Source organism: Carassius auratus, unplaced genomic scaffold, assembly GCF_003368295.1.
Source record: "Carassius auratus strain Wakin unplaced genomic scaffold, ASM336829v1 scaf_tig00001335, whole genome shotgun sequence".
NCBI lineage: Eukaryota > Metazoa > Chordata > Actinopteri > Cypriniformes > Cyprinidae > Carassius > Carassius auratus.
In genome coordinates, this window is record NW_020523355.1 from 1 (window position 1) to 14,061 (window position 14,061).

Sequence of the window (14,061 nt, forward strand, 5' to 3'; positions counted from 1 at the left end):
TGCATCTCTTTATTTATTTATTTTTTATTAAAGATATCCTTTGAGCCAATGAACTGTATACTGTAGATTCTAATTAGTAGAAGAGTTCATGGGAATGTTCGATATGATCATTTCATTTGCAAAATAGTTTTTACTTCTTTTCAAATTGTCAATTGGTCATGATTTAAGTATTTTAGCAGTCATCCGTGAAGAATTATATATTGTAATAAAAAATGTTTCTTGAGAACAAAGTCAGCACATTGGAATGATTTCTGAATCATGTGACACTGAAAACTGGAGTAATGTCTCCTGAAAATTTAGTTTTGCCATTATAGGAATTAATAAAAATGAAAATAAAATAAAATAATAAATTTAACTTTTGAATGAAAGTGTATATCAGAAGTGTTTCTTTTTATTTACAACAATACTGTACTTTATGGTATGGAATCTACTTGCACCAGGAAAAGAAAGCAGAAACTGGAGGATGATCAGAATGGATGTGATATATTTAGCAGTACAAATATTGACTATTTGATGACAATTGTTCAATTACAGCACAGTGACTTCCCAGAGAGAGATGACTAAGAGCGTCTATGCTGTGATGAGTTTATGTATAAAAAAATAATAAATAAAAAGGCAATGGCTTGGGCGGTAATACGGTAATATGGTATACCGCGGGATCTAAAAATAGCAACGGTATCAGTTCCAATACCGTCATACCGTTAATAATAATAATAAAAAAACAGTGCACTTACAAGGAAGGAAGACAAGGATTAAATATTAAATATAATTTATTTAATGCCTAAAAATGTGTATGCGTGGTTGTCATCGCGTGACAACGAGACGAGGAGAAAGAGAGAGGAGGGGAAAAGATGGCGAGTTGGGCAGTGACCTGGTCTCAAAATAAAAGAACATGAATTCAGCATTCTGCCAGTATTTCGGGTTTCGACCGAACGAGAAGGGAGAGGTGGTAAATAAGGACGAGGCTATTTGCAAATTGTGCCCTCACGAAAAAAAGATGACTCTGGGAATATGCTGCAAAAAAAATAAATAAATAAATAAAAAAGCCGATGCAATGGCAGGTCCTGTCGGCATCGGCAACGTAGAGGACCGAATCGGAGCTGAAATAACAGCCTACTGTTTAGAGCCAGTTAGTCAAGGAGACGAGGACCCACTTCATTCATGGAAAAATGCTGACTGGTTTTTTCCCCAGATGTCGCTAGTGGCACGAAAGTACCCTACCTGTGCTTCTGTGCCACAAGCACACCATCGAAGCAGGTTTTCAGCACTGCAGGTAAAGTTGTCGGTCCACAACGTGCCCTAGCGAAAAATCTTGACTAGATTGTATGCCACTTGCCATTCGTTCCTATTGGCACTGTTTATTTTTTATTTATTTAATGGATTCGGGTATTTTTATTTGGTTTTCATTAAAAAACTATTTTGGAAAGAAGACTGGAAAGAAGTTGTTTTTATTTAAACATTGCTTTTCAATAATTTAGTATTTTATATATATATATATATATATATATATATATATATATATATATATATATATATATATATATATATATATATATATATACACACACACACACACACACACACACACACACATATATATATATATATATATATATATATATATATATATATATATATATATATATATATATATATATATAGCCTATATATATATATATATATATATATATATATATATATATATATATATATATATATAGCCTATATATTAATATATATATATATATATATATATATATATATATATATATATATATATATATATATATACACACACACATATATATATTTTTTTTTTTAATTCAACTCTGGTTGACTGTTGTGGGTCTATTTGCAGTTTTTTTATAAGCCGCTCTTTGTTATTAAAAGTTGTTCGTGGAGTGTGATTTTTTATGGATGGGCGTTTTTCCGCAAATATCACATTCGAATAATTTTGAGCTCACAAAAAACGAATATTCGAATATTCGTTTATTTAAATTAAGTTTAATGAGACAGACGTTATTTTTCAGCAACATTTATTGTTTCTGTCATTTTGGAACAAGCTTACACACAATAAGCTTGAACATTAGCCTACACATCGTGTTTTGTAGCTGAAAAACTTTAACAACGCAAACAAACAAAAGTAGCCTACAGATTAAAAGCAAAAAAAAAAAAAAAAAAAAAAAATGAACAAAGAAAAAGCGTAAAGCAGCCTGCAGCAATTATGCCATTGTACAAAATGTAGCTTACACTTAACTTTTAAACTGTCTGCAAATCTTTTTTGCTTTTTTTCCTATTGTTTTACATGTTATTGTTAAGAAACACGGGCATGTAAACATGATCGGGGGAAAGTCGGCTGTCTGTTAAAAATAAGGCCGGGCGCGAAGAAAACGCGCCCTGACGGCACAGACGTTGGCGGAACTCACAAATGAATACGTTTTGTGAAGCGCTTCGTGTTTTCGTTTCACCACTGAATGGGATCCTCATCTGGTGTAATACATGGCTCCAGCAAGAACTGTTCCCACTCGTCTCGGCTGGACTCTCTGTAATCATCGCTGAAGAACTGGAGAAGAAGAAGATCTTTTCCGACGAGTGGGCATTGCATCCTCTTCATCGTTGGTGACGCACCACTCGCATCAAGGAAAATGTTCTGATAATGTTCCAAAAAGTTTTTTTTTCTTACTTCTCTCATCGAGAAACCTGACATCTTTGGGCCGAGGGTCTAGGGCAGATGCGAGAAGAGGAGTTTTCACTGCATTCTCCAAGTTCGCGGTGTTTATTCGTTGCTTGAGAGACGCCGGAACAATTTTATTGTGGACTTTTTTTCCCTTTTTTCTTTTCTTTGTGGCAAGCAAAAATATGTCGAAATTCGAATATAATTTTTATTTATCGAATAATTAGAGCCGAACGAATATTATAATAATAATATCTGTGCACACCCCAAGTGATTTTATTGATTTGTGTGCGCATCTCTGCTCAAAAAACTGTTCTGTATGTTTATGTTAATTTAATTATGTTTGACTATTGCTATTTGTTGCTAATAAAAGTTGTTAATATTGTTGTGCATGTCATTTTGTTATTGTTTCAGTATTAGTGTTTGGTATTCAGTTTATGAATGGTTTAGGCACAAGCCAACAGTTTGGTGATGCTGTCTCAGCCTTACGTCATTTTTTTTTTAATTATTCACGTTAATACCGTTATACCGAGGTAAAATAGGGAGGAGGTTTGACGGTTATCAAAATTTGGATACCGCCAAGCCTACAATGCATTTGTTTTTCCCCATGTTATATGCCAGTTCCATAGTCATCACAACAGGGTGCTGATTCCACTGAGGGATGAGTTTCCATAGACACACACACACACCAGCATTCCTGCCATGATCTACTATTTGTTAATGGTGGTGTTTGTGTATTGTTACCTGCAGTGCTGCAGACGTGTGCGAAAGAATCCAGGTGTGTGAAAACAGTAATTGAAATATTGATATGGTATAACACGTGCCCACTGTTTGTAAAATATTTAACACACTTGTTTTGCATACTGCACAGGGGAGTGAAACTATTATCAGCCAAATCAGTCAATGTTTCTGAATGTGCCATGTAAGGTATCCTTTTAGCAAAGCATTCCTCATGTAAACAATATGCCTCTTTAGGGATCATTATGATAACCAAGTTAAATAAAGATTTGCATGAGCTAGATTAGAAAGGCATAATTGTAATTTAATAATAATAATTTTAATATATTTTTTTTGAAAATGATGTACTTTTATGTATCTATAAACTAATTCATCCTATCAAAGAACCAAATGTATTGTGTTTTCTTTTCGAAGAAAGACCAATATATCCAGATGAAATTCAATGAGATTTAAGAGGCAGAAAAGAAAAATGATTTTATTACATTAAAATGCTCCATACAAAGAATGCATACACATCAAGTCATATTGCTTTCAGACACATTTCTGCTATTTTTTTTCTAGAATACATAAAACAACTTTGTAACAAAATGTAAGTACAACATTTATGAAAATATATATATATCTCTAAACAGGGATCTTCAATCTTGACAATACAAATAATAGAATAAACACATTTCAATACCAGTAGTGTGAACTATGTTTTGCAAACGTAGTTAAAAGTCATTCAAGTTACATAACATTTAATATACTGTTCAACTGCTCTCATATCGACACATTCAAATTATACTCTAAAAACTGGCATTCCAATATAATAGCAATGGACTTCATCAGTATCTTAGCAAAGATAATGCATGTTCTCATGATAAGTTGTGCTAGAAAAAACAACAAGGCCAGAAAAGTCCAGAAAAGTAACAAGAAGGGTCACAAACAACACCATTTAACATTCTGAAAACAAATAATAATAATTAATTAAAAAATAAACACAACTTTGGCAAATATTGTACAATATCTGTATGTTTTAAACACTTCAGTGGGAGAAGCTAATCACACCAATACTGCTACAGGTTTTGGGCTGTAAATGGGCCTATGTGTCAGTATTTCCAGAGGTAAACATACAATTCGACGGAATAGCCCTCGAGTTATGGAGAGAAGAGTTTGGATGGGGCATGGCTGATTGTTTTATTGAAACTAATTTCTTTTGTGACATGCCAGAGAATTTCACATTCTTTAAAAGTAACTATTCATCTTTAGGATTTAGTCGAGTCAGAAGATGACCTTCTCAGTATCAGTTTTAGAATTAAATATATGAGGATGGGTTTAATTCTGTCTGTCATTTAGAGCAAATTCCACACATGGATTCATGGACATCCATGCCATTTTTGTTAGAGAAAGTCTGGAATGCATTCTGAAATGACTAAGAAGCTTATAATGACTTCAGACAATTTTCTGAATACCTGAATACTGAAATGTACTTTCCAATAATCCTCATTTAGATTCTGTAAGCCAATTTTGTATGAATTGAATGCTGAACCATAATGATGAATATTTGTATCAATGTATTTTTGTTTAGAAATTCCCTGCAATTTTTTCTTCATCAGTTTCTGTAACAAAGAAAATAAAAAAATCCAGGCACTCACTTTGATTGCATTTAGCACAACATAACATATATTTAAGTAGTTGCACAAACTGCAGCAGCCAAAGTACATATGTACACATGTACATACGTTTACATTTTAGTACAGTACTAGAGGACGTTAATAAACAGACACAAATGAGTATTAAAAAAAAAATGGCAGCAACTTGTATGGCTACAAATATTTTACATTTCTGTATGCTTCTGTATAAAGTAACGTTATGGCTTGATTTGACTAAACTCATATAAAATCTGAACTATTTGGCCACATTGGCTCATACATGAGAAGGAAGGACATATAAAGCCGAATGGATTGGCTTTTCCAATAAATCACATTTTTCCTTAGTACTTAAATCCAGTACGTTACTAGTAAATCCAGTGTATACATTTGACAGTAAATTGATGATGGATAAAATAAATCAAGGTGACTGACTGCAGATTAAGTTCAGCTTAATAGCAATTGGTCAGTTGCTATTATCTGATAACTGATCTGTGCAGCTGAATCAAAGTTGCTGTAAACAATAATCACCTGTATCCATACATGGCCTTGTTCCTTCATGCCTGTCAGTGCGCTTTCATTGCAGCAGTTCAGTTTTCTTTGTGGGTGTTGTTGACTCTGGCTCTCCACTGTCAGAGACGTTGATAGGACTATCCCGAGAGAAGACCTCAGTGGATTCTCTCCACACACAGTCAGCAATGGTCTTGAAGGCATTGGTGCTACACTTAGGTCGTACTTTCTGTGAGGCATTGTTAACTATTTGGCGACTGTTTGAGGTGGCTATCTTGATTTTCAGAGTGGCATCTACACGGTCTACAACTGTGTAGGTGCCAATGCTGCCATCCTCAAATCCCACAATTATGTTAAGTGCTCGCTGTGATAGGCACAGATAGGTTGCCGTTTTGTAGAGGGAACAGGTCCCGATGCTCTTACCATCTGCCAATCTCATGACGATCAGACTAGAAATCACACCTGCATCATCATCTTCATCGCAATTCTGGAAACAGATGTACACTAAGTAGCGTCCATCTCGTGAGAGATTTTGACGCCAGATTATGCCAGCAGCATGTACAAGACGCAGTTTACCACTGTGTAGGTCTAGGACATTAATGTTCTCATCACCTTTCAACACAATGCCCAATTTCCCATTTGGTGATATTTGGAAATCTTCCAGGTTCTTCAAAAAGTTGCTAGGCAGCTGCACCCGCCTACACACAGACTCGTCGGCAACACTCCAGATGAAAACTGTTTCTGTGGAGGTGATGAAGACGACATAATCTGGAGTGTCAGGAACTAATTTGAAGTTAATAATTGTGATCCCATCATCACAGATAAACTTTTTGGATACACTGCCTGACCACAAGCTAACAGCCAACAGTTTATTCATGTTGGTTCCCACAAGAAATGTGTTTGCTGTGGTAATGAGGGCATGCTGGAGTGTTACAAGAATGTTGCACACCTTGTGACCAGTAGCAAGCCTCCAAACGCGGGAGGCATTCTGCTCGCAAAGGGACACTACAAACTGGTCATTGTGTGTGATGAGAAGCTGTGAGATCCTCTGACCATTGATACGGAATATATTTTCACCTGTGGTTGTATTCCAGATGTACTGACTACTTTTATCATCAGATGTCACCATTAGGTCACCCGATGTTGTCAAGACACAGTTTTCAACAAGGCCTTCATGCTTGAACACCATCTCAATGAAACCTGTGCTGTAGTTCCACTTATGAATGACCTCTGACCCATCCATGGTGTACACAAAATCCTCTCTGCCAGACAGCTGCAGACTTTGGATAGGTTTCCCAGTTTTATCAATGTTCGACATGGCTGTTATAATGTCAATGTCCCACACGGAAAGTACTCCGCTGCTGGCTACAGACAGCAGCAAGTTATGGTGTGTTGATTTGCTCAATTTTACAATGGCTCCAGATATCTCTATCAAGCTGGCCATGCACTGTCCACTGTCTCTTCTCCACACAAATATGGATGATGTGTTCTCCATGGAAGCTATTATGCTTTGGCTATTCTTGGAGAGAACGGCCGCTACAAACTTTTCGCTACGCTTAGCCTTGAACTTCTCTGCCATTTTCCAAATCTTGGTGTCCAGCACCTCAATGCTTCTCGCTTTGCAGATGAGGATGGATCGCTGATCCTCAGAGAGTTCTATGCCCACCACTTCGGTCTCATCTACTCTGCAGTCATAATCCTCCATCAGCTTGGGATTTGTGATATCTTTGGTGTTCCAGACGGATAGACTGCCCTCATTGTCGATCATCACCATTTGATGGATTGTATCTAGAATCAGGATGGACTTAACAAATCCACCAGAGAACTCAGAAGTCATTGTAGCAAGCTTGTCCCCACTACCAAGGTGGAATATGGTGGTTGTGTTGAGATACTGTCCACAGAAAGCATACATTCCATCTGGGGAACATTGGACACAGGTTACCTCATACCAGCAATGGAACTGATACAATGGCCAACCATAGAGCAAATCAATCACAATGACGTCTTTGCTTGCCTCCAGCCAAGCTAAGGCATGGTGGCTGGACAAGGTGAATCCATTGATGAACGCTACCCCACCAGTGATACCACAGTTCGTGGACCCTTTCACTTCCACCTCCGACAACAAGCAGGATTTGTGGTTGTCATAAATTAGAAGTGTGTTTTTTGTGGTTGCCACTACCAGATACTTCTCATCTGAGGTTAGCCTGATGCCAAGAACAACCGACCTCGCTGTGTCTATCTGTCTTATCAACTGTCTACTCTCAACATCCCATGTGCTGACAGATCCATCTTCGAGGGCCACAATGACTATGTTTGGAGCTAATGTAGGTAGAATCTCCACTATTTGCATGTAGCTAGAACAGAGTGGCAATCTCTCTGGACTGTAGGTGACATCCATGGAAGAGTGCAGTGGCACAATGGAGCAGTATTTAGGACCATCCTTGTCACATTCAAGAAGGAGGTGTCTGAGCTTGGGAAGAGATGTGACAACTGGAAGGAGTCTTTGCTGTAGTTCAGCAGACAGTGATGCAGGATTCTTTGTCACTTTAAGCTTTATACTGCGGAGCATAGTTGCAAGAAATTTTAGTTCCTTTTCTTGCGTGAAGCTGTAAGCTAGGTCAATATCTGACAGGGCCTTGTCAAACTGCCCAATCTTTATCATAGTGTAGAGCCAGCTGAAGTTCATGATGACACCATATATGAGATCATCTGTTCGGCCACTTCTTGTCAGGTGGTATTTCAGCTCCATCATCTTTCGGTGGTTGACAAAGAAGATGTCCGGCTCTAGTAAGTTACACTGGAACACCCAGGGTTGTTCGGGTGTCTGTCTGTCATAAGAGTGCTTGTCAGCAGAAGCTTTGTCATGGCCATGAAGGCTCTGCTGGTGATGAGGGTTTCGATGGTGTGAGATATTCAGGGAGGCGAAGTGATTATTGTCACAATGGAATATCTTCTTTCTACCACCTGCCCATGCTCCAAGGAAGTACTCAGCCAAAAGGCTATGCATTTGATGTACATCTTCTTCATTACTAAGGTATAGCTTTTGTGCTATAAGATGCAGGTGGCGATTTGCCCACGCCATCAGTGTTACACTATGGACTTGACGCTCTACTAAATAACCTTCTAGTTCTTCTTTTAGACTGGCTATGAAATCATAAGAAATACGCAACGGGCTTTTAAGATTAGAGCTCACTATGATGTCCCCAAGGACACTGTTGTCCAAAGATAAGATATCCTCTAGCTCCAGCTCTGTCAGGCCTGCCCGTGCCATTGTAATGTAGCCCAGTGCCCGACAGACAAAGTGTGAGCCAAGCTTGTTTTCAGTAGTGTAGAAAAGCTGCTCAATGCTTTCGTGTACTGTAGAACTCAATGATTTGTCATCCACATCCTTGTGTGACCGCCAGTGAACTACCTCTCGGTAGATGAGGTTGACAAACATGGGGAGTGTACATTTTGCCATTGCTTCATTCACATATATCTGTTGGCCTGAGGTCACCTTCCGTTTGACACTTAGAAGCTGCTGTTTAAGTGTCTGACTGCAAGCTTTGCGATCTTTTTGCATCAGTTCAACATAGGCATCCTCGTCATGTATCAAGCAATGTAATTTCTGGAGTATCCCATGCTTGTTGGGTAGGGTGGACACTACAATTCGGACTGTATGTGGCAGGTGGACAGGCAGCCACCACAACTTTCGGGCCTCGTCAACATCCGCCAACTGCTCCAAGGCATCCAAAATGATGACAAGAGGTCGGTGAAATGATGACTCCCCAAGCAAATTTACTAGCAATTCCCTCATCTCCTGGATCTTGTTAGGTAAGAAGTGGATCAGGCACCGATAGTTGATGGCAATCTGCTCACAGATGCTCTGTAGCAGGGTGCGAAGGTCAGTAGAGAAGTCTGTGGAGCCGATGAATCTGACAATGATGACCGGGTCTGTTTCTGGTCCCATCTCTTTCTGTAGCCATGAATAAGCCTAAACAAATGAAAATGACACAGAAGCTCAGAAATACATCATTTACATATAGTTTATTGAATGTTTCCAATATGTTATTTAACAATGTATTTATATACAGTTAGGAAAAGCTCAAGATCAGCAAAAGTAGTAATTTTTATAATCAGATTTTAGTAGCTTGGCAGTTTGCAAACAGATTTAATCTACATAAAATACAACTACTGTATTCCATATTATTTAAAATTTAACAGGATCTTGTGTCCTGTTGTTAAAAAACTCACATGGTTAAAAATCCAGAAACTACTGTGACCTAGAGCAACGCTGTTATAAGTATGACTCTAGCAAACAAACAAAGCTTAAGTGACTCGAGTCCATCCATTATTTAGTAGATCTACTCACTGTACACTAACTTTGACATCTCAGAATGTGAGGAAGGAATACAAAGACCAATGACTGTAAAGAAAATAATCAAATGTACTCAATAGTGAGAGTCAGCACTGGATTTCTTGTGCTGAAGATTTTATAAATCAGTTTGAAATGTTCCCTCATCCTTAGCACAATTCTTTTTTGGATGTGGTTAAAGGGTGTCCCCAGCTGTGATTCGGGAAAACAAGAAATTTTATTTCTCTCTGTCTGGAGAGGCTGACAATTAGTGATAATATGCTTTTCCAAACCAAACATTTGCAAGAGGATCGTGTGTCTCTGTGTTTGTATTATTAGCCAAGGGGTGTGTGTGTCCAGATTGCAACTCTCTGGAGTCCATTAACGCATATATGCGTTTTGAGTCATTTTCACCGGATAACCCCTTAAATTACACTCTCAGTTTTAATCGTACAGATAAGAGCAATACATCAATCGAATCTGTAAAGGGTCTACTTTTTTTGGATACAGACATAATAACAAAACACCTTTGTGCACGTATAAAATAAAGATAACAAACAAGGTATGCTGTCTGCAGTCTTTGTCTCCGCTGATTGTCATGTACAAACACGTCATTAAAATGAACTGTAACTCCGTGAATACTCAACGAAGAGATATGAGAGATATCTATAGAAAGCCTGAAATGTCTACTTTTAAACTAAACAGGTGCTGCCGAAAACAAATATTCTGAGATAAGTAATCCATATGAAAACAACGCGATGTCTATTTTTCATATCTCCGCTCATTATATCTAATGTGACCACGCCCCCGCGCTTAACGCGCTATTCAGATTCAAACTGAAGCGCGCGGCTTGAATACGCCCACACAGAAGAAAAAGCAGCCAGACTGTTCTTCGAGTTTTTATTTTATTTTACTGTTTACTTCGCGATGAGAGGAATAAGACATAAATCACTCCAAAAAGATGTGATGTGGTTGAGGATTTGAGAAATGGATTTCCTCAGAAAAAAGAATGAAGCACTTTATTCAGCAGAGATCATAAACATGAGTAGGCTAAGTCTGAGTAAGTAACATGAGTAAGTGTAAACATTTTACTAGTTAGACTTTTTCCAAACTATAATTCCTGACTAAATGTATAATCAAGTGAAACATTATGAAGTTTCAATAACAGTATACAATACTATACCATTCAAAAGCTTGATGTAAATAATATAAATGTGTCAAATAGAGATAACTCTAACAAATGTAAAGACAATGCAGTTCTTTCAATTTATTCGCCCTAAAAAAAAAACGGAAAAATATTCTCAGCTCTATTCAACATTAATAATAATAATAATAATAATGATGATGATGATAATAAATGTTTTTTTGTTTTGGAAGAAAATAAGATTGTTAAAAGGATTTCTGAAGGATTGTGTGACTAGAGTAAGGATGCCTAAAAATTTGTTTGAAAGTAAGCTTTGATTGTCCCTAATAAACTGTTTAACTGCTCCCCCAAGTGGATATTAAATTATGTTGTGGGATAATTAAATATATTCTTAATAAACTACAAACATAAAATTATATACTTTTATTTTGTTCTCACATTCTTTCTTGTAAGTCCTCCCTCACAGTGGCACAGTTGAATGGGAGGCTCATTATGCAGGGCTTTGTCTTCTCAGGTGTAAATCACAATGTTATTCATGATAGTTGACGCCTACTCGCATATGACTTTTACCAACAAAAAGTGTCTTAGAAAATTTAAATCAATATATTGTTTTCTGTGAATGAGTAAACAAGATGATTTTCACATAATTTAGAAAGAAAAATTCTAGGCTACAAGCTCCAGTTCTCAACAGTCCCGGGAACCAATGGTATGTATGTGTTTTTTGGCCTTATTCAAGTTATTTAACATTTTTAGTTTTTCACTAACCATGCATAACATTTTTTTTTCTCAAAAATACAATCATGTACATGCATGCATTTCACATATTATTATAGCCCAGTTTGTGCTGACTACAGTGATGTTAGACTTTACCCATTTAGATATTTATAAGAAACTGAAAAAGCACAAATATCAGGGCATGACAAAACTTCTCCAGGCCCCAAAAATACCCTTAGACTCCAGAGGGCACTGAGAAAGGCAGTATAAGGCAGTATAAAAACATGCCAGCTGTACCAAACATGAGACTAATTTGCATGGCACAGACAGACACCCTAGATTATAAAAAGTGTATGCAATGTGTGGGCATGTAACTTGCATTTCATATATAAATATTTTAGAATATCTGACTCTCTTTAGTGTGTATGTTACATAGAAGTATAGTGTGAGAGAGTGAGAACATAAGCAAGGATGAGGGAGTTAGTTAAGGTCCCCAGGCTCATCATCTGTAAACTAACATTAGAGGCTGAGGTCTGTGACGGGTTGCCATGGGTGATGGGAAATGTCAACACTACGCTTCCTCCTTTTCTTCCTCACCCCCAAACTTATCAACACTGTCAATTCTGACCATCAACACATAACACGGACACACCACTGAATCTGATATCCATAAGCCCGATTAATTGGCTGAAGCTGACAGATATTAGTTATTAAAGTTTATCAAATTATTATCATCTATTAAATCACAAAATTTGCCAAGACATCAGATATTAAGTCAGAGGTAGCAAAGAACAGCTTTAGGTTAAATACAGGCATCCTGCAGTATTAATCTAACATGTGCCAGCATCCAGATGGCTTTAAAAAGCAGGTCAGTATGTTCACACATGCTTTCTCTCTCTCTCTCTCTCTCTCTCTCTCTCTCTCTCTCTCTCTCTCTCTCTCTCTCTCTCACACACATACACACACACACACACACGCACACACACACACACACACACACACACACACACACACACATACATGCATATGATACATGCTTTTCACCTGTTTTGCCACTTCAGCAAGTAACAATGTCTTTCCAGTGCAGGGTCCTCCATACACCACTAGGGGGGTTATTCGACCACCTTTGGAGGGGTACAGGTACTCCTGGACTATGTCCAAGGCTTCACTCTTGTACACAAAACAAGATGAAAAAGTCTTGCATAAAGACAGATGCTGTATGATTTCATCATACAGTGGATCTGTCTCTGTATCAAAGTTCTGTTGGACCGTGGCCTGGATGATATCCACCATGTCTTCATAAAACTGTTTACATAGACCTTCAACGTAGTGGCTCTCTACTTCCTGTGAATAGCCAAATTTCATGTCACAATGAGTGACCGACGAGTAGACTCGAAGATTGGATGCTGCCACCACCGTTGGAATGAACTCATCTCTTACTTTCAAAAGACGTTCATAGGCTTCTTGGTTTCTCATGACATGGTCGGCGCTCACTACAGTGTCCATGTAGCGTGCCATCTCAGGGAGTTTAGCGAAACGGTCAAAGTTGGATATCTTCCGGATGTAACATACACATTTCTTGAGGAAGGCTGGGCTTTGCTTGCCCAGTGCGAAATCCAGTTCATCCTCTAATGCTGAAAGACAAGAGTAAAACAGAAATCATAATAATTACCCAGTTCTGCATGACACAATATTTCTTTTCAATCATGGTTTTGATCCCTGCCACTATTTACTCTCAAAAATCTTCAGTGGCACTTTCAGAAAACATGCTTAATTTGATTTCATGAGGTGAGCGCTTCTACTGAGTTTGCCAGTCTTTAGCAAATTATTAGATCTATGTCTTTGAGCTGCCTTGGCGAAGGAAAAAGTGATATGATCTCTTAATCCAGCCTCGTCTGGTTTTATCAAAGACCTCCGAAGGCAGCGTTCCAGTGATAGCCTGCCAACCTCGTCAGTATCGCATACTTGCAGCTTGTTTTGTAAACGAGAGGAGAGGGGGATGCAAAGATGACAAGTAAATGGCTGCAGAAAGCATTAGCTCAGTTAAGTCTCACATGTACTTTCCTCACACTGGTATTAATAATCAAAATATAAACTATATATACACTACCATTGTCATGGGTGCCTACTTTTGTTATTATTGTGTTACAGGTGATACTTTTTTAATAAAGATCTACAAGATGCCACATCCGTCAGACATAAGAGTGCACGTGCAGATCAGGGAACTCACTGATGCTCTGAAGTAAGACAGAAGACCTCAGTTTTAATGAAAGGAACCTCTGCGACTAAGAAAAATTGTTCATCACATTAAAAAAAA

The 14,061-nt window shown here is 37.7% G+C and overlaps 1 protein-coding gene across 1 annotated transcript in view; it reads right to left on the bottom strand.

Annotated features, from left to right (window-relative positions):
* Window positions 1–4,309: 4,309 nt before the first annotated feature.
* LOC113069311 (NACHT and WD repeat domain-containing protein 2-like) overlaps window positions 4,310–14,061 on the bottom strand; it is a 124,509-nt gene continuing 114,757 nt past the window's right edge. Inside the window, exons 7-8 of the mRNA XM_026242316.1 lie at window positions 12,789–13,378; window positions 4,310–9,526 (exon numbers count right to left, since the gene is read on the bottom strand). Coding sequence (XP_026098101.1) covers window positions 5,621–9,526; window positions 12,789–13,378 — 4,496 coding nt within the window. The 3' untranslated portion in view covers window positions 4,310–5,620. The remainder of the gene's footprint in view (window positions 9,527–12,788; window positions 13,379–14,061) is intronic.